Below are 22,395 nucleotides of genomic sequence, written 5' to 3' on the forward strand. Positions count from 1 at the left end.
CCAGGAAGGAGCGCCTTATATCTGGATCTGGACGGTTGATGAGCGATTGCCAACACCTGGTGAGTCTGCCATGTTGAATTTGCGGCTAGCCTTCATTTCAGTGAATGCAGTTTATGTATGTCAGCAGCACAGTTGTTTGTAGTCAATTAAGCTTCTTGTTAAATATGTTTCGACAAGTTTCTCTATGATGATTTATAATTCAGTAATGTAGTGCACATGGTAGATATGGCCAATGTTAACTCTGACTCTAATGAGCTGTAGTAATGTCATGCATTGAATCAACAATGGATAACAGTCATTTATTCACTTAATTATGTCCATTTAGTGAGTTTGACTGCAGCTGTGCCTTTTGTATTGCTCTCATTTACTTAACAAGATAATGTAACTCATTTAAAAAAAAAAAAAAAAAAAAAAAAACATCCAATGCTGATTAAGCCTTCATATCAGGTCAAAATGCCCAGGTTTTTCCATTTTACTAAAATGACATTCTTAACTCCTTAGAGCCAGGTAAGCCAGGAATCTCTAAGGTAACACAATACTGGGTGTCTATTTACAGTAGCACATGCAGCTCCTCTGTTTCATGTGAGCCATTGGAGAACTTGCCCACCAGCCATACATCCAAAAGAAACTCTGCAGTAGCAGCCCCAGAAAGGTTGTAAATTAGAAATGAAGGGGCATCTAGTTGTACAGATCCCCAGACCTGTGCAAGAGCTCTCTGAGGCCGATGTTTCAATTCTTCCAATAAATCCTTCTGTGGTCATGCCGACTGGTAAGCAGTATTTCTCAACTGCATGCAAAAGCAGAGAAAGAGTGACATATATTATGGCTACATCTCTCCTTCTCTGGTGACACCAGACCAGTCCCTCTTTGGTCCTACTATCCCAAAAGCCCTAAAGAGCATCACTGCAGACAAAACAGGGCTGTCACTATCTGTCAACATGGTGAAGAAGACTGTTTTTATGTTTCCCTTCTATTCTTCCTTACTTCCTTATCTTAGCGCATAGATAGATAGATAGATAAATGGATGGATGGATGGACAGTTAGAAAGATGGATGGATGGATGATGTATCTCTCTGTTCTAACGCATTCTGCTTCATGAGCCCTCATGTGTTGCTCATGTTTGGACAGCAGAGAGGTAATCTAATCTGTTTTAAATTTGGCCTCACACTGGACTCCACACTGATTGGTAAGTTAACACAGGCTTGATTTCAACTGCCTGCTCAAATGGGACTCTGTTTGTTGTGCCGCCCATTAAAATACAGCAAAAATCTGATGAATAGGTGTGAGCAGGCTCATCAGATTTGTGCAGGCAGTGTAAATCCAGCTTTTCTTGACTGACACACCAGTCAGTGAAGAATGAATAGAGAATCTGTGTTTGGAACAGGAAAAATGTTTGTGCCTTCAGATATGATGTTCACGCTGCTAAATCTTTATTTTGTTCGTCTTTTATCTTTTCCCTTTTCCCTTTATGCCACGTAAGCAGAGGAAAAACAATGTTTTCTTTTTTATTTAGGCAACACTTTTACAAAGAAACACAAATATCACATGCCAGCGACAGAAATGAAAAATGATCCAGCAGATAAGATGAAGAGGCAGTCGGTTGAATTGAGCTCTCTTGAGGATTTGATGCTGCTGGTTGGGTGGGGAGGTGACAGCTTTAGAAGGGCGAAAGTCTCAACCAAATGACTGCAATTAGTAGAGGAAGCACAGGAGACTAGTGCCCCCCAGTGTTCGCTCGATGAATAAATCCAGCAGTTTCTCTGAGCTCATCTCCTACCCAGGCTACTCATCTCCAAGGAGTCCTCCTTTTGTAACGTGCACTTGGTTTGGTTTTTGGCACCAGTATACTGTGAAATTGCCCTTTTAATTGCTGATAGAATTAAATGTACTCCCTGTGTGTCTTTTACTGTATCATTGTCTGTAAACATCAAAATGCAGGCTGAGCTGCTGAGTGACTACAGATATGTTGGATACTTTTAGCTAGAATTCAGTTAAAAGGTAATGAACATATGGGATCACTTCCCATTTCTTATCTTGGACTGCTTTGTGATTCATGGATGGATTCTTTATATAAAACCCTTTCAGGGACAATTCTGCATAGAGAAGCGCTAAGACTGTATTGACCTACATTATTTCATACAAGTTCCACATACAGATTGTTTTAAGGTCTTTTTATACTCTTTCTTCTTGGTATGACTCAATATCTATCATCCCTTTGTAGTGGCATACGCCACTCATCTGTTGATGTGTCATGGACTTTTCATGCATAAGGTTCAATCAATGTGTAACTAAGGTGAACCAAAAAAGGTCATGTGACTTGAGGGATCTCACAGGGTGCCATTGTGCTGCTGCTTCCTGTTGGTATCCCAGAGCATGAAAAGTTACAGGCTCATCTCAAATTGCGGGGTTGTGGTGCATCATCACAGGACAATGGATCTTAGAACATACTTTTATCAAAGAGTGTAAAAGCGACTAGTATTAACTTGGAATTAATGTGAAAGAAAAAAGTAAAGGAATAATGCCAGCCTTGTTGGTTTAATGATATTCTAATAAGTTCATCTTCATACTTTATTGAGCCTAATGAAGGATACATCCTCTCCCCCAGGGGAGCTAAAGTCCTGTCTCCGTGGGAACCAACTGATAGCAGGTAGACTTTGCCCTGAAGGGGAACCAACACTACAGGAAGGGCAGATTCCTAGCCGTCACAGCTGAGGTAAGACACATTGGAATGGATTGGAGTTGTAATTAATTGATTTCTGCCTAAATACTCATGTCACACATCATCTTTTTTGAAGACTTGAATGTGCAAAAAATACTTTAGATACTTTAGTTACCTTGAAAATGATGTTTAAGCTTATAAGCTTTGCTCAAGTCTTGTCGTATATATTTTCACTTTACTTTCTCTGCTCCGGGTTATTTTTAGAATCTGAATTAGCAAACATAATATGAATTTATCCATCAGATGATTCATTACTACCATGAGTACAAATTCAGTATTAATTAGTAATATTGCGAAAGGTGAATGTTGTCATTGATTCAACCATACATTGAAATTATGTGTTGGTTTATTTTATCTGTGTTCTGTGGTGGCCTCTTAGCTAAAGTTCATCCATTCATTGCTTTACTGCCTTTTTACATCATGGAGCATTGATTATTGTGGAGCTAATTATTACCTCGTTTGTTGAATGATAAATTAAGAAAAATAAAACGGCGATCTTATATAGAGTTTTTTTTGGTCATTTCTCTATCATATATAGAATAGAATACTCAAGTTTATTGTCTGCATCTCCTTCATTATGGTAGGGAGATCAATTAACCACATTCTATCCGACCATTAAATATACATACAGATCCGTTAAATTGAGGTTTAAGGCCATAATTATGGATGTTAGTCATGGATGACTGTGTGTGTAACTGCCCATTTATTTGTTCCCCACTGACTTTTCCCCCTTTGCCACTTTAACGTAACCGATGGAAGCTCTAACTCTGTCCAAAAAGGATGCTTCTTTGCCTCAGCTATGATTTTAACTTACTTAAAATGTGTGATTATTTTTCTCTTGTCAGTTTTGTACCTATACTGGTGAAAAGATCTGCTGATTTTTGGTGGGATGGAACAGAGCAATGGCCGCAGTAATGAGGATTGTGAGCTTCGCCCCCCTCCATATGTTGAGCAAAATTCCTATACGGGGATGATTTATCAGGTTAGTAGCAGTATTTGAATATTTTGGCTAGCTTCACAGGAATAATGAGATGAGGAAGTGAGCTTTTCTCTTTTATATCCATGTAAGACTTAATGACATATCCAACCTTTGGTTGGGGAAAATCCTAAAAACTGTTTGCGCATGTACAATGTACAATCAGGCTTGAGTTGTTGCTCAGTTGGATCTTTCACTTGTAGGTAGGGAAGGGAAACATTGCAGTGGTCTCCTCTCCTGCACCCTACAACAACATGGTCCATCCTGAGGACCCAGCAGCAGTTGAAGTTGACCAGCACCTCAGTCAAGCTACACCTGCGTACTCTTCCGGCTTAGAAGATAGCGACTTCAGTGATGCTGCAATACGAAAAGGTGAGAGCTGTAGGAAGGGATTAATAAAGGATAAACGGAGGGAGAAACAGAGGCCAAGAGAGCTGAATGTTGTATTTGTGCAATCATGGCTGAAAGTGGGTGTATATTTACTCCCTCATTTGGTTTGCAGTGTGTTTCTCTGCCTCGGAATCTCACGTCCGGCACCACACAAATTATTTTCAAATCAGAGACTGAATTGTGAGTTTGGTGAACACAGAACCATCTGAAATGTTGTGCAGCATAAACAACTCTACTTGCCTGTCTGCTTCGCTCTGACAGATTTTCGATGGTGTTGTTGTTTGTCTTACCCCTGTCTATAAACCTTTCTGTCTTGCTTCACTACACTTTTTTTCTTCTTTCTTTTTACCTACCAGGTTTCATAAGGAAAGTCTACCTGACCTTGATGATTCAGCTGCTGTTGACTGTTGGAATCGTCTGTGCTTTTCTTTACTGGTGAGGCACAACGCACACAGGAATTTTTTCCAAAAAAGAGATGAATCCATGTCAGGCACTCATGCATCTATCTAACTGAAATGTAGTCTGTCAGCATGTAAAAGCACCCGTCACCATAGAGTAGAACTACTATAGTTGCTTTCATGCAAACATGAGCACGCAACCATCCCTGCTTACGTCCTGAAGTGATACACAATGGTGCAATAAAAGAGCGAGCATTACATTTTAGCTGGCTATATTTTGATACCCCTCTATCCTTTGTATAATAGATGCAGTGGAAGGCAGCTACAGTGATTTCTTTTCATAAATTGTGTTCAGCTCCCATGTGCGCAATGCTCTGTCCTCTATTAATATTTGATAAAAATTATTCCACTGCCTCTACCAAATAAATGGTGGCTCTATTAAACAGTCCCTTCTCTCTCTGTCTCCCCTTTCTCTTATCATACAACAGGAACACACTCAGGCGTTGGGTACTCGACAACTACTGGTTCTCCTACTCCATGATGTAAGCCTTAAAAAACATTTTTGCTAGATTGTTTAAGTTTATGGTACTGTGCAAAAGTCTTGAGCCGCTCCTCATTTCTACATATATTGCCAGGAAAAGAGGAAATAGGTGCAGAGATTATTGAAACGTGCAAATATAAATATAAATGGAAATAGTATGTAAGGTAAATTTTAAAAATTCTCTTCTTTGCTCTTCTTTGGACATTGGCTGCTTCTTTTCTCTGTAAAGATGATCCCACACTGCTTCAATAATGTTGAGGTCCGGGCTCTGGGAAGGATTAATCACTCTATAAGACCTGTTGCCACTGACTTCCTGTTCAGTTCTTGTGTCACTTAGCATACTTTTCTCCCTGTTTCCCTTCCTTAAGAACAGCTTCTTGACAGCCGCTTTTCCATGGAGACCATTTCTGATGAGGCTTCAGTGAACAGTAGATGGAATAACTGAAGGTTAAGATGCATCGCTCAGGTCGTCTGTCGAGTCTTTCTTTGTTCTGAATTACATCCATTTCTGTAGATAGCTTTTTTAGACCTACCACTTCTTTAGAGTCCTCTTCTTGTGCCCAGATATTTTAAGGAACCACTGCACACCGTGATAAGATATGCCAAGGTATATGCGTATATATCAGCCGTGGCTATTCAGAGACAACACGGGAAGCCGGACAGCCTCTCCCATTATCTGGCGAAATTGCTACATCTTCAATGTTAAATTGACGATAAAACAGCTATTCACAAAACACAAGATATGCCCAATACTGCATTTACTTTCATAACTACAACATGTTGTCCTGTAGCTTAATGAAGTGATTTGTTCTGAAATCGCTGCCGTTCACTGAGGAAATCATGTTATGAAGCCGCCACTAACAGCCTGGCTTCCGAGCCGAGGTCTGCCCGGCTTTAGGAGGGGGCGGGAGAGTCAAGTTTTTTTTTACAATTCTAGGTCATCATTGGCTAAATCGACAAAAACTCATCACTTCCGAGGCTGCTCGGCGTCTCTGGGGGTAGATTAGACGTGGGCGTGTCAATATGAGGGGCTGTGTCGTGATGATTGGAGTTAGTGTGTGTCCATCATGAGAGAGAAAAAATGCTCCACAGATTCTGATCCAGCCACAGATCCAGCCATTTACAGGCCTTAGATTCGATCATACTTGATTTTGGCCTTGCTGTGTGAATTTTCAAAGTCTATACCTTCTTTCTGTGTATTTGCTGGGCATACTTGTCATACTAGACACAGCTATGTTATAACTAATTCTTTTTAACTTTGCTATCTTCTGCTTTGGGATGGCACGAGCCACTACAACCCTGAACGCGTAATATGGGCTTCCCCTGTTTTAAAAGTCAGCAGCCGCCACTGGTATATATAGATCTTTGGGAATCGCTTTGTTGGTGCAAAAATACAATTTTATGCCTGTCAAACTGTGTTTTCTATGGCATCTTTTGTAAATGCAACTAGAGAAATATAAACCAATGATGTGTCCTTGCAATAGGCTACTAGTAACAAAGTGCCTAAAAATACAATTTAAGATCGTGTCAACATAACACTGGTTGCCTTGAGTAGGTGCCTTTGAAAGCCTGGAGAAGTATTGCTCATGACCACTTTAAAATATTACAAGAAAATCTGGCTCCTTGGAAGCAATGTATAAAGAAATGAGGGATAGCTCAAGACATAGCATAGTACTGTTGCAGATTTACTTTTTTAATCCACATTAACTATATCCATATGTCCTCTATAGTAAGTTACCTGCTGTAAATGAAAACATTGCAAGTGGAAATCCATAGTATTAGGTCACAAACTGTCCTTTCAGTTCAAGAAAAATCCAGCTACAATAAATCATCATATTGCACATTGGGTTTTTTCTCTCTTTATAGGCTATTTATTTTCTATTTACGATGCACTCTACATTCACTGTTAAACAGGTCAGTGACAGTGGTGCTCATTTTGGTCTTGTCCTGCTGTGACAACATCCGTCGTCAAGTACCCCTCAATTTTATAGCCCTGGGCCTGTTTGTGAGTAGAAGCAGTAGCAGCCAGGCATCAAATTAAACCGCCAGCACACCTGCTCCATTTCACTGTTGTTTTGTCACGTATTTACTTTCCATTTATCTGCCCCCCCCCTCTGTTTCAGACTATTGCAGAGGGCCTGATGCTTGGATCTGTGGCAGCGTGAGTGTTTGCTTACAAGCATGTGTCCCCACTTCCAAGCCGACTCATTTGCACAATAATAATCCTGTTTGATCAATATCTGATAGCATACACAATGCCAGCACAGCAGCCATCAAACCAAAAAAAGATAATTGCCTGTTTAGTAAACTAAAAAGCATATAGAATCACATTTTTTTCTTGGATTTTGGCTGAAGATAACTCTCTATACCTAATACTTTAAACTCAATTACTCTGTACTGATATGTGTATACATAAATGATATATATTGCATGAATGAGAAATCTCATTTTTTGGCAACTTAGCCAAAGCTTTAGCATTCAGGCTCGACTTTCAATATTGTATTCAAATGATCATATTTCTAGAATATTTTTAGGTAAATGAAGGTAGGCGATACACTGTGAAATGCCAAACAGGTTGAGGTTGGTGCCACCAATCTGCCTGAGACGCATAACAATGACTATTTAAAGAAAAAAAAATCCCACATCATGTATATCAGTGTTTCCTACTGCTCATGTATCTATTCTGTTGATTATGGGGTGCATTTCCCACCTCATCTCTGTTTGATATTTCCGTCTGCAGGTACTTTGAAGCTGAAGCAGTTATGTGGGCTGTGGGTGCAACAGCGTTTGTTTCCTTCGGCATGAGTCTGTTTGCTATGCAGTCAAAGGTAAGATCAGTCACATACTCTGAGCTCCAGCTTGCAACGCAGCCAAAAGTGAAATTTCATCAACTGAGGCGACTTAGCGGTCTGTGGTAAATGTCCGTACACTGATATGTGTTTCCTGTGCGGCCACATGGATCGTGTTAAGCTGAGCTGTTGGCCAGGTTTTCTCATGCAGGGTTTTGCTTTACTTACCAGCAAAGCTTAAAAACTGTGGCAGGATTACTGTCCAGGCAAAACTATGATTTTTGCTGAGAGCAGTGTTTATGACAGTCAAATGAATTCCTCACGTCCACAGGTGGTTAAACCTCTCTGAATTGAGGCTTTTACGACTGATATTCAGTACAGAAATGGTCTGGCGCATTGGTTATTTGCAAAGTCATCCCTACTCTCTAACAGAACCGTTACCATGAACTGCGTGGAATGATAGGAGTGCCACCAAAAAGAATAAATGTGAAGATGAATTAGTAGAGTAGTGAATTTAACAGGGGTGTGATCATACTGTGCGTACACAAGACTGTGTAGCCTCTTCCTCCGGCAGTAGAGTCTCACTGAGGACTTCAGAGGGCTGTGTTGTCTCTACATTAGAAAGCTCCTGCCAAAGTATGGGTCCACAAATAGTGAAAACAAATCATCTTCCTCCAAATATTCAACCTTTTTTTCTGAAGATTGTAGTGCTTCCTGTTTTGATATCATGACAACAAATCCTTACAAGAGAAAGGAAGGATTCGTGTGAACCGGGATTTATAAATTGTCAGGTGGTGTCATGTTAAGTTCCCTGTGGAGAAGAAAAAGATGGAATGATAATAGAATATTTTTTTGGATAACTTTATATTCATTTTCTTGTTCTTTTACAGAATTATTCTTTCTTTCGGCTCTTCTATTATTCTAGAAAACCTGTCAAATAAAGCAAACTGAATGAATCTTTAAAAGGAACCCCGTCTCATAAGACATAAAGGGACACCAATTGCTCTTACCTTCTGCCACTAAAACGCCTTGTTTAAAAACACATGAAATTCCTCAAAGTTTATCACAGATTTCTTTTTATCACAGAGCCCACCGTTACATCTGGGCACAATCAACACTTATCATTTCAATCATTTCACTACTTTTACCTGCCAGCCTCAGAGACACTGATTCGTTGTAACATGGTGATAACAGAGGGAGCGCAGGCATGCTCCTGTGTTCTCACCACGTCTTCACTGATCATTTTTGTCACCTTGAGTCAAAGTGAAGGGGTCACGGGAGGTGCTTGTTGTGAACGAAAGGTTGCATCTATTACTGTGACCCACTCCATTTAAGTATCTTTGCTTGATGAGCAAGTTCTGCCAAAACATATGCAAACCACAAACAGCGGTCTAATTGTTCTAACTCTGATTTATTTCAGAGGGCAGAGGGTTATTTTCTAACGGTAGAACATAGAATAAGTAAGTAAGTAAGTGGTTAACCATATGTGAAAAAAAAACAAGCTGGCACAACACTAACAAGCTTAAAACTTAACTCTTCTGCAACAGACATTGGGGAAATATTTTGGCATAAATAATGAGTAAGAGTAAAGTATTTTACCAACAATACTATATACTGAGGATACCTGAGTAAGAAACAGTGATAAAACGTGAAGGATGTAAAGCTGCTTCGTATGATTTCACATGTTCAAAGGTAGAATTAAAAAAAAAGCTGCACTGCATTGTGGTTTTATTATTTTTGAAGCCAGTGTTAACAGTGCAGGACGCCTTTTTGGAATTGCTTCAGTTACTGGCTCATTGTCACAACAAGAGTAATCACACTGCCAACAAAAAGAAAAAAACAACAACTGGCAAGTGAAAGTGATGTTTACCAGGTTTTAATTGTATCTAGACTTTTTAATTGCCCCTCAGATGTTTGGCATTTTTACACATTGTGTCAATGCACATATTTATTCTGTTTGCTTCGGTTATAAAAAAAAAAAAAAAAAAAAAAAACTGAACCAGTGAGTGTTTGATGATTATACCAAGAACATATCTGGTATTAAATGTTTGCTTTATATGTATCTGTAGCATGGAGGAGAAAGATTCAGGGCTTGATAGAGAGAAACACTGTGCTGTACATGCGACCACCTTATTGAGAGTAGAGAATGAACGAGTGGCCAGCACCACAAACGGCTCATTTGTTCAACTTCTCGTTGGTCTTGCAGTTTCCAGCACCTCTTGCTCTGCAGTTCACACCATGCACAGAGGCTTTTGATCTCTGTCACACTGATATAAATGTCAGACAGAGCCCCTTGCATGTTTGGCTCATAGCTCCTCAGGTGATCAGTGTTCCTTTATAGTGGCATCTTTTTTCTGAGGACCTGAAAAGGACACGCAGGCCAAAGTGCCACCTCCGCCCCCTTCCTCTAAGCTCCTGTCACCGCATGTTGATTAATCTCCGGCAATCATTATATCCGGAGCCATTTGGCTTTTTCTTTGCGCTTAACTCCAACATGCTTTTGCCCTTTCATAAATCTGCAGCACAGCACAGCACAGCACAGCACAGCTGCAGCGCTCTGAGTGTCGATGAGAAATGTGTGCGATTTTCTGTTGGCCAAGCTCATCACAGTCCTCTGTATCTCTTCTCCCCCATTTCCAAACACCAGTGGGACTTCACCGCAGGAGCTGGATGCATATGGGCATTGGGCTGGTCCTTGATTTCATTTGCACTTCTGTGTGCAATCCTCCGATCGCAGGTAAATCAAGCAGCTGTTGTCTTTACACGTGTTCGCAGTGAGAACAGGGTTTGAAATGAGTTGCAGCACAGTGTGTTCAGAAGCAGACAGCATGTACAGCCTCAGAGGTTTTATCCCAAGAGTACTGCAACCAACCTGTGAGCTGAGCAGACTTTAAAGAGAGGAGCGCATGTATTCTTAAACTTCCCAGGAGGTATGCTGATGTCAGACTGGTGCATTTTAAATGACATTGGTTGTTGGTTTTAGCATGAAATTGCAGAAATAAGGATAGATTTTTATGTGTGTGTCAGTTTTGTTACGGGAGACGAATTAAGTCGAACAGAAAATAAGCACTGTATCGTTGAAGTATTTTGTGTCCACCCCTTATTTGCTCTTACCATCACATTTTCCCCATTTGCAAAAGAAATGATTACATTCAGTCATCTTGTTGACTCCCTCTGCTAATTTTGTCTGATTCTTTTGCAGTACCTTTACATCATGTACGCCTGCCTGGGAACCGTGCTGTTTTCTCTTGTAAGTGCACTCAAACTGTCAAGACAGTAAATGGTTGTCTGCAACACTCTGCATCCAAAACCAAATGAAAATGACCTTCAGAGAGGAAAGAATCCGACATCAAAGACAGCTTAATGTCAAGAGAATGTACGTGATGCAGGCTTTGATCTCGGGTCCAAGCAGCCTACCAACAGTGTTTGTCACAGTAGTCGGGGTAACTCTGATTGCCCTTCCACTTCAATTATACATATTTTAACAGCAGCGGTCTTCATTTTCACAGCCAACTCTCTCTGTGCTTTTGGCATTAACAGCAAACATTGTGACCCATCCAGTCAGCTGGTGAAACAAACTGCCGCTGCATGCAGAGCTGAAAAGGCTGTTAACAGCAAGTCACAACTTATCATCCGACCACCCCATTATTTGTACGGCCTGTTCATACGCAAAGCCCCATCTCTAAAAAAGAAAAAAAAAAAAAAAATGGAAATACTGACGGGTTTCCTTTCAGACCCATTCCTGTAACCGCCTCCATGTCTTTCATCACGCCTTCAGATGTCGGTGTTGTTACAACATCTTGTCTCTGTCTCTCTCTCTCTGCAGTACCTGGTGTTTGACACCCAGCTCATACTGGGAGGGAAACACAGGAAGTATGAAATCTCTCCTGAGGAGTACATATTTGCAGCTCTCAACCTGTATTTGGACATCGTCATCTTGTTCACACTGTTGCTGCAGCTCTTCAACCTCTGCCGCTAAACCAGATCCTCCGTGAGCCTCCAGTAAAACTCACTGCCTGCAGACACAGTCATGTTGAGCTCGTAATATTCATATTGAATGAAGACTGACAAAGCACCGTCGGTTCGCCAGACATCTGCTGTCTTATTTAAATACACATGATCTTTGCTACATATTTGAGCTAAAGCTCTTATTGCTGTCATGTTGTTATCGTACAATACAATATGCTTGGTGCTGAATATTTGTTTCCCTTATTATGGTGTTTAAGCTTCTTTAATCAGTCAGCTACTAATTTATGGTAATACCATAAGCAGCTCAGCTTCCTGGGATCTGTACCACATCTTCAAAAAAAAAAGTTTGAACATTCATGCTAAACCAAAGATGAGGTTGCATTTCCTCATTTGTCCCGCAGTTCAGGGGAATCTCAAAGATGCAGACACCAAACTCATTCAAATGTGCACACAGCCACATGGTAAAATTCAACACAAAGTTTATTGGCATCACACACCAAACAACTCTCATAAAAAGAGGGAATGTATCAAGTATAGACTATGAAAGTGCAAATAGCATTTCAAGGATTAGTTGCTTTACAATAGAAAAATCTCAACGAGTTACAAAATGATAAGTAAATCTTCAAATGAATCCACCTGGGCATTAGAGGTGAGATACAAAGAAAGTATAAATTCCATTTAGACTTGAATCCACATTCCGTGCACAGCATACTGTTAGACAGACAGGGAAACACAAGTCATCTCCTCTGATTAACACACTCACATTAAGAGACCAACATCAACCATATGGCACTCACAGTTTGACAACCTCGAGACACTTAAAGCGATCACTGCCTTTCCATTTAATGCTGCTCTATGTGTCAGCTAGGGTCAAATTTTGATTTAGATTTACTCGAGTCGAGACATCAGTGTATTCACAATCCATTGTTAAAATGGGTCAGTCGAATGCCTACTTTATATTGCAACTTTCCACACTTTTAGTGTCTTCAGATATATACGATAAGCATACAGTATAACAGCTCCTCCTAAAGTTAATACAGTGATTTTAATTTTCTAGACCCCAGGAAACGCAACCGTCTCAAAATGTAGGCACAGAGCCTGTCTGCACAAAAAAGAGAAAATCCCATCGTTACAATATTTACTCACAGGATTTGAAAGGGTGACATCGATTGCGTCAACCAATTTTACCGAATGATATAAAAAAAAAAATCTGTTTTGTCTGTTAATGTAATACTACTCAAAGCAACACAAACCCTCATGCTACAAAGATTTGAAAAAAGAGAGAGAAAAAACAGAGTAAAATGACAGTTTGCATCTTCACACTATAAATGTCACGTGAGAGAGACAACTTTAAGGTAACGGGTGTTTTTGTTTCGGTGTCATTAGCACTCAGAAAAATGTGAATAAGATTTAAAGAATGACGACTGACACAAAGGCACCATGTTTTTCTCCTCGCTCTGCAGAGAAACAACTTCAGTGACACAGACTCCCCGTGTTGTTTAAACTCTTTACACACTCGTAAAGTCTCCGTGCACAAACCCAACAGTCTGCAGCACCCTACGAAGGCTTGATGAATCATTTTTAATTCACCCAAGTCTGTAAATGATTGTGTGGCTATCTCTTTGACTGGCCTTCCCTGCAGTACATAAACAAGACTACTTGTGTTTGTCACGTTCAGCTCAAACATTACTTTCGGGCAAGCTACAGTAAAATTGAGAGCCTGCCGTCTCAGAGGGTGTGAGCTGAATCACACCGTGCAGCGCCGTGGGCTCATCAGCATTGAGGACACTTCCGATTCACACTGAAGCTTTGACATCAGTAACCAACGTCATGTCTATTTTAAAATGTTTTCTAGCAGGCCGGCCACTTTACGGTTAATCTTTCTTCTCAAGGCTGTGAACACTTCACGTAACAACGTGCACAACCTTTGTGGTCTTAAACTGTACAGCTCTACACCGCACACGGCAGCTTTTAGCGAGGGAGATTTGAAACTGTCACTCAGATGCAATCTCAAATAAAAGTATGGCGCGAGACATTACATTTAAGATCAGCTGAGTCGTACAGATTGTGATAAGCACAATTTCCTTTGACGAATCCACTTGGTGACTGCAAACTCTGCTTTTGCTCGTCAGTGTATGCAGATAAGGACAGAAGTGAGAACCAATACTGGAGCAGAACATTAATCTGCTCACTATGTGTCGTCTCCCAAATACCTGATCCAGGCTAATACAGTAGGCTTTTACTCCACTGGGGGAAAAAAAGAAAAACCTAATAGTTAGTAGACTAAATGGTCAACATGTCTTATCTGCTCCAAACGTCATTCCAGAAATAGCTTTTTATTTTTATCTGTACAGGCTCCGTTTAAGGAGACACTTAAAAATGATCAAGTGTTCTCTCTGATTAGCGCTTTCATTGCAGGAAGGCTGGTTTCAGAGGGCGCTCACAATACTAGGAAAGCAGTGAACTGATCTGATAGCTTGCTGAGCTAAGTGCCTTCTGTCAAGTCTAATGCTGCGTTCCATTTGCCTTGACAGAATTTGGAGCTGGGAGTTGACTGTGTTCCAGCTGCACGTCAGGAAACCGGTAGGATTTGCTCGCTGTTTAGCTGACTGACCGAGTTCGTAAGCGATAGAAGTTGATAACAATGCGTTAAACTATATTTTGTGCTTAAAAGCATCCCAGCAACGTGTTTACCAATAGAAGTCAGATAGCAATTTGTGCGCGATTGGATTTAATAGGATATGAATTGACAGAAGAGCTAATAGTTTATTACGGCAGCCATCACCACTTTTTATGCATGGGGGCGGCCGCTTTGCACTTTGAGATCGAGCTGGTGAGGTTCTTGTAACTTTCTAAGTTGAACCTTGTGGGACATTCTTGTTGCTTTTTTCTACTGGGAACTTCTGACTTCCATTTTCAAATGGGGAAAAAAAAACATAAATACTTCCTCTCCAACTTAGCAGCCAGATATGACTGACACATTCTTCATTTCGAGTACATTCCACCTAAATAGCGACTACACTTCAACTTGGTTTTGCAATCTGTAGTGGTTTACCAATCTTAGCCATCCAGATCATACCAAGTGCACTTGATCCTCCCACTCAGAGGAGCTGGTGCTGGGCAGCTGGTCGGACATAGAGTCGCACTGAGGACTGTCGGTCTGGCAGGCCTTTGAGTCGGCATGCTCACCATATTCCCCACTAGGGTCATGGGCTGCCATATAGGGTAGTGCCATGGTGTCTAGCCCTCCTAGATCTAACCGATTCGGCCTGTCAGCGACGGCACTCTCCTTCTCCTCCATGGCACTCTGAGAGCAGAACGCCACTTCAGCCATCAGCTCCCCAGGTTTCCTGCTGTCAGGGAGGACGACGACCCTGCCTTTCTCATCATCTTCCAGGCATTCCACTCCGCCTGCGAGGGGTGGATCTTTGTTAGAGTCTGTGTCAGAGGAGGTGGAAGGGACCAGGGTGATACCTTGAGGATTCATGTCATGGAACCAAGCCATGATATTCCCAAGAAGGTTAGCATTTGATGCCAATGCAGAGGACGAGGATGGATCCTGGCTGCCACATGTGGTTGAGTCTGTTGTGTCAGTGGAGGAAGAAAACAGACCTGTCGAGGAATTGCGTGGCCGGCGATGACTGTCACAGTCTTGAACAGAGATGGAAACACCAGTGGCAGCAGAGTACTGGCTACTGATATTGCCTAGTCTTGCCAAGTTTTCTCCCATCTCCAGCAGTTCTGAGCTGCTTAAAGAAGCTCTGGGGAGGACTTCAACACCTAGAGCGCTTTGCTCAAGCCTAGAAGGCAGGGAGGTGCCAATTGCGCCAAGTGAGGCTTCGTTGGCAAGGACGTCATGGTTGGACACACTCCCTGCCATCCCCGAGTCCTGCAGAGACAGCTGAATAGCCAGTAAAATGTTAGGGTCATCCTCATCCAAGGAACCAAGACCCTGCAAGAAAGAAACAGGACACACAGCGTCAGTCACACTAGCCAAACACCTGTTACCTGGTTACACGGCACCAGCCGTTATCAGACTAGCAGCAACGTCCAAAAAGCAGGTTAGAACTGTAAATACCTGCTTGTGTGTGTGTCAGTAACTCTCAAAATATAACAGTGATTTAGTCCACTTCTCAGTATTTTTTTTACTTCAAAAGCCAGCCTGTAACCATCAGCTAGTCCGAAAGGAAAAAAAGAAAAGAAAAGGAGCTGCATGCTGTCATCTTCGGGAGCAAAGAGAAGAGGGTCAGCGTTGGTAAATATCTTGAGACTCGGGACCTTACAATCACTGACCAAGTTCGTAACCTCGGAGTGTTGATAGACACAGATCTGACTTTCAGCAGCCATATCAAAGCTGTCACCAAGGCAGCTTTTTACCATCTCAGAAACATCAACAGAATTAAAGGTTTCCTCTCTCAAAATGAGGAGAAACTCATCCATGCATTCATCTCCAGTAGACTCCATTACTGTAATGCTCTTTTAACTGGACTTCCCAAAAAGAGCATTAAACATCTGCAGCTCATCCAGAACGCTGCTGCTAGAGTTTTAACCCGGACTAAGAGATCTGAACACATCACACCAGTTTTAAAATCTTTACACTGGCTTCCAGTCAGTCACAGAATAGATTTTAAAAGCCTGCAGATGGTTTACAAATCCCAGAATGGTTTAGGCCCAAAATACATCTGTGATATGTTCAGAGAATATAAAGCCAGCAGAGCTGTTAGATCCAAGGACTCAGGTCAGCTGGTCCAGTCCAGAGTCCAGACTAAACACGGAGAAGCAGCATTTAGCTGTTATGCTGCAAACAAGTGGAACAAACTGCCAGTGGAGATTAAACTTTCACCAAATGGAGACATTTTTAAATCCAGGTTAAAAACATTTCTTTTCTCGTGTGTCTATGCATGAAATATCTTTTAACTTATCTAGACTGTTGCCTGTTTTTAAATTCATTTAAATGATTTTATTTGTTTCTCTTTATATTCTTTTATGTATTTTTAATGCTTCTTACACTCCCTGCTGCATTGCTTTTATTTTATGTAAAGCACTTTGATTTGTTTTCACATGAAATGTGCTATACAAATAAATTTGATTTGATTTGATTTATGATCTTTGGAAAATGTAACCCAAACCAGACTAACTGGTCTATTTCTGTAGAAATAACATCATTTCCTAAAGTAATGATTGTAATGAAGGAACACGCCGCCCCGTCCAAAAGTGGATAAATTGAACTGAAAGGTTTTGTAAGCTGAACAAGTTACGGTGCACTCACCATCAGTGGACCATGTCTGTGTCCATCTCCGATATCCAGTGTGTCTAGTGTGAGAAAAAAGTGCAAAACACCAGAGTGAAACTTAAAGCCACCAAATTGAATCTTTACAGTTACAACTGAATAGTAATATAAAACATTACTAATATCTTCAGTTCAGTGCACATGGCAAAATGACAAAGTAACATAATATAAACCTTCAAGATTTAACCAGGAAAGTCACTAATTTAATATCTCAAAGTGAAATCTTTTTTGGCCCAGCAGAACCTTTTGGCTTTTCAGACTGCAAATCCTTCACTTTACACGTCTAAACGAGACTAAACTGATGCATTAGAACTATTGGCTTTAATAAAACTTTAGCAGATGGTTTAAGATCTTTTTTAAGCTTTTTGGCAGATTTGACTCTTCATCCCTGGATATGATCAGAGAGCATCCAATTAGTCATAAATTCTTTCTGCGACATGACATATGACCCGCAAACCCTACAGTCAGTGTGAAGGAAGCTCAGCTACCGGGTAAAAAAAGAGACTAAAACTGGACTCACATTAATAGATGATACTTGGAAAAATACAGTGCCTGCAAAATGCCTTCAAGTGGGTTTAAGTATATGGACTACTACTACTACTAAAATAATAATACATTTTATTTATAAAGCACTTTACATCAATTTAATGACCTCAGAGTGCTACATTTTAAAACTAGCAACAAAAAAAAAAAAAAATAAGCTCCTGTAAACAGTAAAATAATATTAATATAATTCAGGCAAACTAAAGGCTTTTCTAAAAAGGTGAGTTTTCAGGCCTTTTTTAAAAGAATCCACAGTCTGTGGTGCCCTTAGATGGTCAGGGAGAGCATTCCACAGACTGGGTGCAGCTGAGCTGAAGGCCCGGTCGCCCATAGACCTGAGCCTTGTCCTCTGGAGCTGGAGGAGATTGGCCTGTCCAGAGCGGAGATGACGTGAGGAGGAATGGGGGGCGATGAGTTCTTAGATGTAGGGGGGGGGGTCAGTGCCATGGAGGCACTGGTGGGAAAGAAGGGAAATCTTGAATTCGATCCTGTACTGGACAGGAAGCCAATGGAGGGATTTGAGGATGGGTGTGATGTGGTGGTACTTCCGCCCCCCCATCAGGATCCTGGCAGCACAGTTCTGAATATACTGCAGCTGCTGGAGGTTCTTGCTGGGGATCCCGATGAGGAGTGCGTTGCAGTAGTCCAGCCTGGAGGAGACAAAGGCGTGGACAAATTTTTCGGAATCACGTTTTTCGCAATGTTTCTGAGGTGGAAGAAGGAGGTTTTGCAAAGTTGTTTGATGTGAGCCTCAAAGGTCAGGTGAGGGTCCATCCTAACACCGAGATTAGTGACTGAGGGGGAAAGGTGGATGTCGTGGCCAGAGAAGGTGATGCTGGTGATAGTGGATGACCGGATCTGGTGTGGAGTGCCAACAAGAATGGCTTCTGTTTTTGAGCTGTTTAGTTGCAGGAAGTTTGCCGTCATCCATGCCATGATCTCCTCCGGGCAGGAGGAAACCGTGGATAGGGCTGGAGAGGGGGTTGGGTTTGTTTTAATGTAGAGTTGGGTGTCATCAGCGTAGCAGTGGAAAGATATTCCATCCCGGCTGATGACATGACCAAGGGGGAGCATGTACAGTGTGAAGTGTTTCTGGGTCCAGGCTGGGCTCTTTGAGTAGTGGCTTGATGACAGCAGTTTTCAGGGACGTGAGAACATGGCCGGACCGGAGGGACTGATTGATGATTTTGGTGATCATGGGACTTATTTCAGAGGAGTGAATATTGTAGTATTGTATAATAGTGAAGATTCTTCTGACATTAATTTTTATTTTTATTTTTATTTGATACAACAGTCGCTGCAAATGATAACACAGGCCTAAGCTATTTTAGAGGAAAGCAGAATCTCTGAACTGCTTGAACTCAGGAAGGAAACACGTTATCCCAGCATGATCTGACGATGGTCCAAGACTTTCTTGGATCTTCGACGCTTGGCTTTCACAGTCTTCAGTTGCCTTTGTAAAAAAATTCAAAGAGGTTTAGGTCAGCTTAAGTTCGGAATTGTTGGCCTTCAAGAGGTTCTAGAACGGCTTTGATTTGTGTTTGGTTGGGCTCATCGTCCTGCTGCAGCATAAATCCCTTGTCCATAAAAATGCAGGTTTTGGTGGAAGTCGAGTCAATTCAGTGCAACTTCCGAGTAGCAAGAAAACCTAACCAATAAATAGTCCCACAACCGTGTTTCACTGTGAGGTTGAAACGATGTGTTTTCATTTTCTTCGCTGTTGATTTCCTTCGAGACACCCTGTTGTTACTGGATTTATGGGGACTTGGTCGTGTCATCCACAGTGAAATGCTTGGGTGTCTTAACCCACAAAGCATTATACCTTGTTTCTCCCGAGAGGTTGCTTTGAGCTTTTCATCCTCTGAGATCACTTCCAGACAGCCTTCTTTTTAAAGGACCCTTGCTGACTTAAGTCATGTGGTCTTTGTTCAGTAAACTATGTATCAGTGATGAGGTTGCTTTCCTTTCTCTCGGTGAACAAAGTTTGGTGTGCTGATTCTCTGATGGTGTAGATTTCTAACACCGTAACACTGTAAGCATATTTACATGACACTTAAAAAATAAACATGTTGCTCTTAGTTCTGATGTAATGTTTTTCACTATAACACAGTTAGGAGTAAGCACTGTTCTGCTGGAAACCTGAGGCACAGTCATATTCATAACTGGGGAATAACTCATCTTTGATGGAAGGGATTCAACTCAAGGAAATCAGACTTTATCTACATTAACTTGTTCAGTTTTAGAAATGATGTGCCTTGTTTCTAAATCCTCAAACTCCCTTCTTCTTTCTAGGTTTATAAAAAAACCTGAAAAAAGTTTTCAACATGCAACACAAAATAAACTAATAAGCCAACAGATGAGGGTCTGCAGGTGAGATGAACTACTTCAGTACCTAAAGTGCTGTCACTGAGGTCTTCAGGGTCAGGTGTGTTGCTACGGATACTGGACATGTCGCCTCGCCTCCGCTGCCGATGTCTCCGTCTGTACTGGAACTCTGCATACTCCTTAAAACAAGGGCAGAAACTACCATTAAACTAAAGGAAGAGAAAAAAAAAGGCAAAGTTTCAAACGTTTCTATTTCTCAATATTAATAAATGCTCTAATTATAAACCTAAACCTTTCGACTTATTGCATCCCAATTTGCTTCCTGAGCAGAAAAAAAGAATCCAACACAGGAATTTTGTTAGAAATATTCATTCGGAGAATTTATAAACTGCCAACTTTGATTCATATAGGGAAGCATTTGAACTCAATTCATGTCAGTCCGATGTTCCGGCAAAGCTACGCCCCCAGAGACCACTGGGCTTCAGTATAGACTGACTTCATGCTGAACACAAGCCCCCCCAGAGACGACCATGAGGACTGAGATAGTTTTAGGGCGATACAAAAGTAGTGAGTTATCTTGGTGGGCAAAATATTTACAGCTGAATAAATAGTGCATTTTTGCAGCAAGTTTTACCTCTAGCATTACAAGCACCATAAACATTTCTCATTCACACACTGACACACAAATAGAAGCAGAATTTCCATGACATGTCCTGCCCTGATTGAACAACCGACCTTACCATTAGTGGGGAGCCTGTTCTGTCCCTGAGCTGCCCCATATTCAGTCCAGCTTCAGTTATATGGGGTAAGAAATATATTGCACCCTACATTTGGTTAGCCATCTCTTTTTTTTATATTACAGATAGTGAGAACATGGTTTTGCTGTCTATTTCACCCCATCTGTGATGTTTCTGGGACGTTGATACTTAGTGGAGTTTAAATGCTGCAGAATAAAGTAAAGCTGTGTTTGGAAACGCATGTTTCTAAATGTGGGAATATCTATGGATCCATAATGATGTTGAAACAAAAACCATTATCTCAGCTGATGGCTCTTCTCAAAAATCTGCGTGATGATGGGAGCAAATGAACAGTCGGTTCAGAGAGTCAGCGTGTCCGATGCTGGAAAAAGGTGACGGGTGTAAAGATGAGAGGTCTCTGCGATGTTAACAGCGGCCAAAACATTAAGCCAAGATGAGAGGTCAGAGGATGTACAAATCGTGAACCAATGAGGGGGAAAATACTGTTCTGTAACGGCCCAACAGAATATTGAGCATACGTGTTTATACTACAGACTCAGAGGTAAAATGATTGAAGCTGAAAACAAAGTGGTAATCCATCACCGTTAGTTTGGAGTCATAGTTTCATGTTTCTGCTTCACTGAGGTGCTATGTGAAAGAATACTGAAATGCCACTGCCATGTCCTACTGATTACAAAAAGAGAGTTCTCATGAAAGGGTCACACGTACCGAGTTTTCATATCAGGTTATTAAAACCTAAAGCCTTGATCAAGTGCATTTTTCATTCAATCTTCCCTCTCATTAGCACATTCATATATAATCAAAAGCCTGTCATCCAAACTCTGTCTTTCATGTTTCCAGCACACTAAAAATAGCCCACTATGAAGTGATCTGCAGACGCGATAAGAAGCATGGAGCAGACCATCTGTAGCTGTGCCTGTGAGGGAGCCACAGCCCGCTTTGATTAGTACTATGGAGTTCCAAATAACTCCTGCAGCTGAGAGACGGTAGCTCTTAATCAGGAGAAAAACAAGCATCCGATGATAATATTTACCGTGCTTTACTTGATACGCGAGCTCAAAATAATCTCTTGAACACAAAGAACATTGTGGGCTTGTTTGTCATTTAAATCTAAAGGAGAACAAAGGGTGGAGGTGAGATGACCGTCTCAGCTGAATTTCCATTGATAATTCATTCTTTTGAAGAAGCCACCTCTTTGTAGTGTGCACCACTCTTAATTAAATCTTTTCTTGTGCCTTGTATTATGTGAAAGTGCTTCATTTGGCAGAAATCAGGTGTGGCAGAAAAGATGCAGCTAGAGACAAAGGCATTAGTTTGGTTCGATGTAATTGTGTCACTTCATTTCTTGTGCAAAAAAAAGCACAGATGTCAAAATTCTATTTTAAAAGAAAACGGCTCATCTATCCCCATCCTTCATTGTTTACATTAGCTACATACCAGTTTGGTAGCCATTTCCCAAACCTAATGTTGACCATAGTAAATTAAAGTCAACTAATATTGACTTCTCTCCGTCACTCTGTCAACATCCTCTGTGCTGCTTAGAACTGACTCTTATGGCACTCAGACACACATAGTTATTTCTGTCTCTTTAAGGTGTTTACTCAATTCAATAAGGGAAACCTGAAGACCACTTGAGTAAAAACCATAAATAAAGCACTATTTACATATTATCATACCACTGCCTAGTGAGAACTGTG

At 41.1% G+C, this 22,395-nt stretch overlaps 2 protein-coding genes across 3 annotated transcripts in view; one reads left to right on the forward strand and one right to left on the reverse strand.

Moving 5' to 3' along the window:
- Positions 1 to 3,608: 3,608 nt before the first annotated feature.
- Positions 3,609 to 11,906, forward strand: LOC142380569 (protein lifeguard 1). Its single transcript, XM_075466480.1, has 10 exons — positions 3,609 to 3,709; positions 3,898 to 4,067; positions 4,442 to 4,520; positions 4,972 to 5,025; positions 6,939 to 7,029; positions 7,148 to 7,185; positions 7,765 to 7,852; positions 10,461 to 10,550; positions 11,016 to 11,063; positions 11,640 to 11,906. Exons 1-10 carry the CDS (start codon positions 3,609 to 3,611, stop codon positions 11,790 to 11,792), a joined length of 912 nt encoding a protein of 303 aa, XP_075322595.1. The 3' UTR covers positions 11,793 to 11,906.
- Positions 11,907 to 12,244: 338 nt separating this feature from the next.
- LOC142379794 (ankyrin repeat and IBR domain-containing protein 1-like) overlaps positions 12,245 to 22,395 on the reverse strand; it is a 36,154-nt gene continuing 26,003 nt past the window's right edge. For both annotated transcript variants that reach the window (XM_075465067.1, XM_075465068.1), the window contains exons 18-20: positions 20,008 to 20,119; positions 17,052 to 17,095; positions 12,245 to 15,734 (exon numbers count right to left, since the gene is read on the reverse strand). In XM_075465067.1, coding sequence (XP_075321182.1) covers positions 14,856 to 15,734; positions 17,052 to 17,095; positions 20,008 to 20,119 — 1,035 coding nt within the window. In that variant the 3' untranslated portion in view covers positions 12,245 to 14,855. The remainder of the gene's footprint in view (positions 15,735 to 17,051; positions 17,096 to 20,007; positions 20,120 to 22,395) is intronic.

This window comes from Odontesthes bonariensis, chromosome 5 (assembly GCF_027942865.1).
Source record: "Odontesthes bonariensis isolate fOdoBon6 chromosome 5, fOdoBon6.hap1, whole genome shotgun sequence".
NCBI classification, from domain to species: domain Eukaryota; kingdom Metazoa; phylum Chordata; class Actinopteri; order Atheriniformes; family Atherinopsidae; genus Odontesthes; species Odontesthes bonariensis.

What these genes read in the sequence shown, in the direction of transcription:
- LOC142380569 (XM_075466480.1), top strand. Translation starts at nt 3,609, where the DNA reads ATGGAACAGAGCAATGGCCGCAGTAATGAGGATTGTGAGCTTCGCCCC. An exon ending in TTATAGCCCTGGGCCTGTTT is followed by an intron (nt 7,030 to 7,147) that starts GTGAGTAGAAGC and finishes CCTCTGTTTCAG; the next exon opens with ACTATTGCAGAGGGCCTGAT. An exon ending in ATGCTTGGATCTGTGGCAGC is followed by an intron (nt 7,186 to 7,764) that starts GTGAGTGTTTGC and finishes TTCCGTCTGCAG; the next exon opens with GTACTTTGAAGCTGAAGCAG.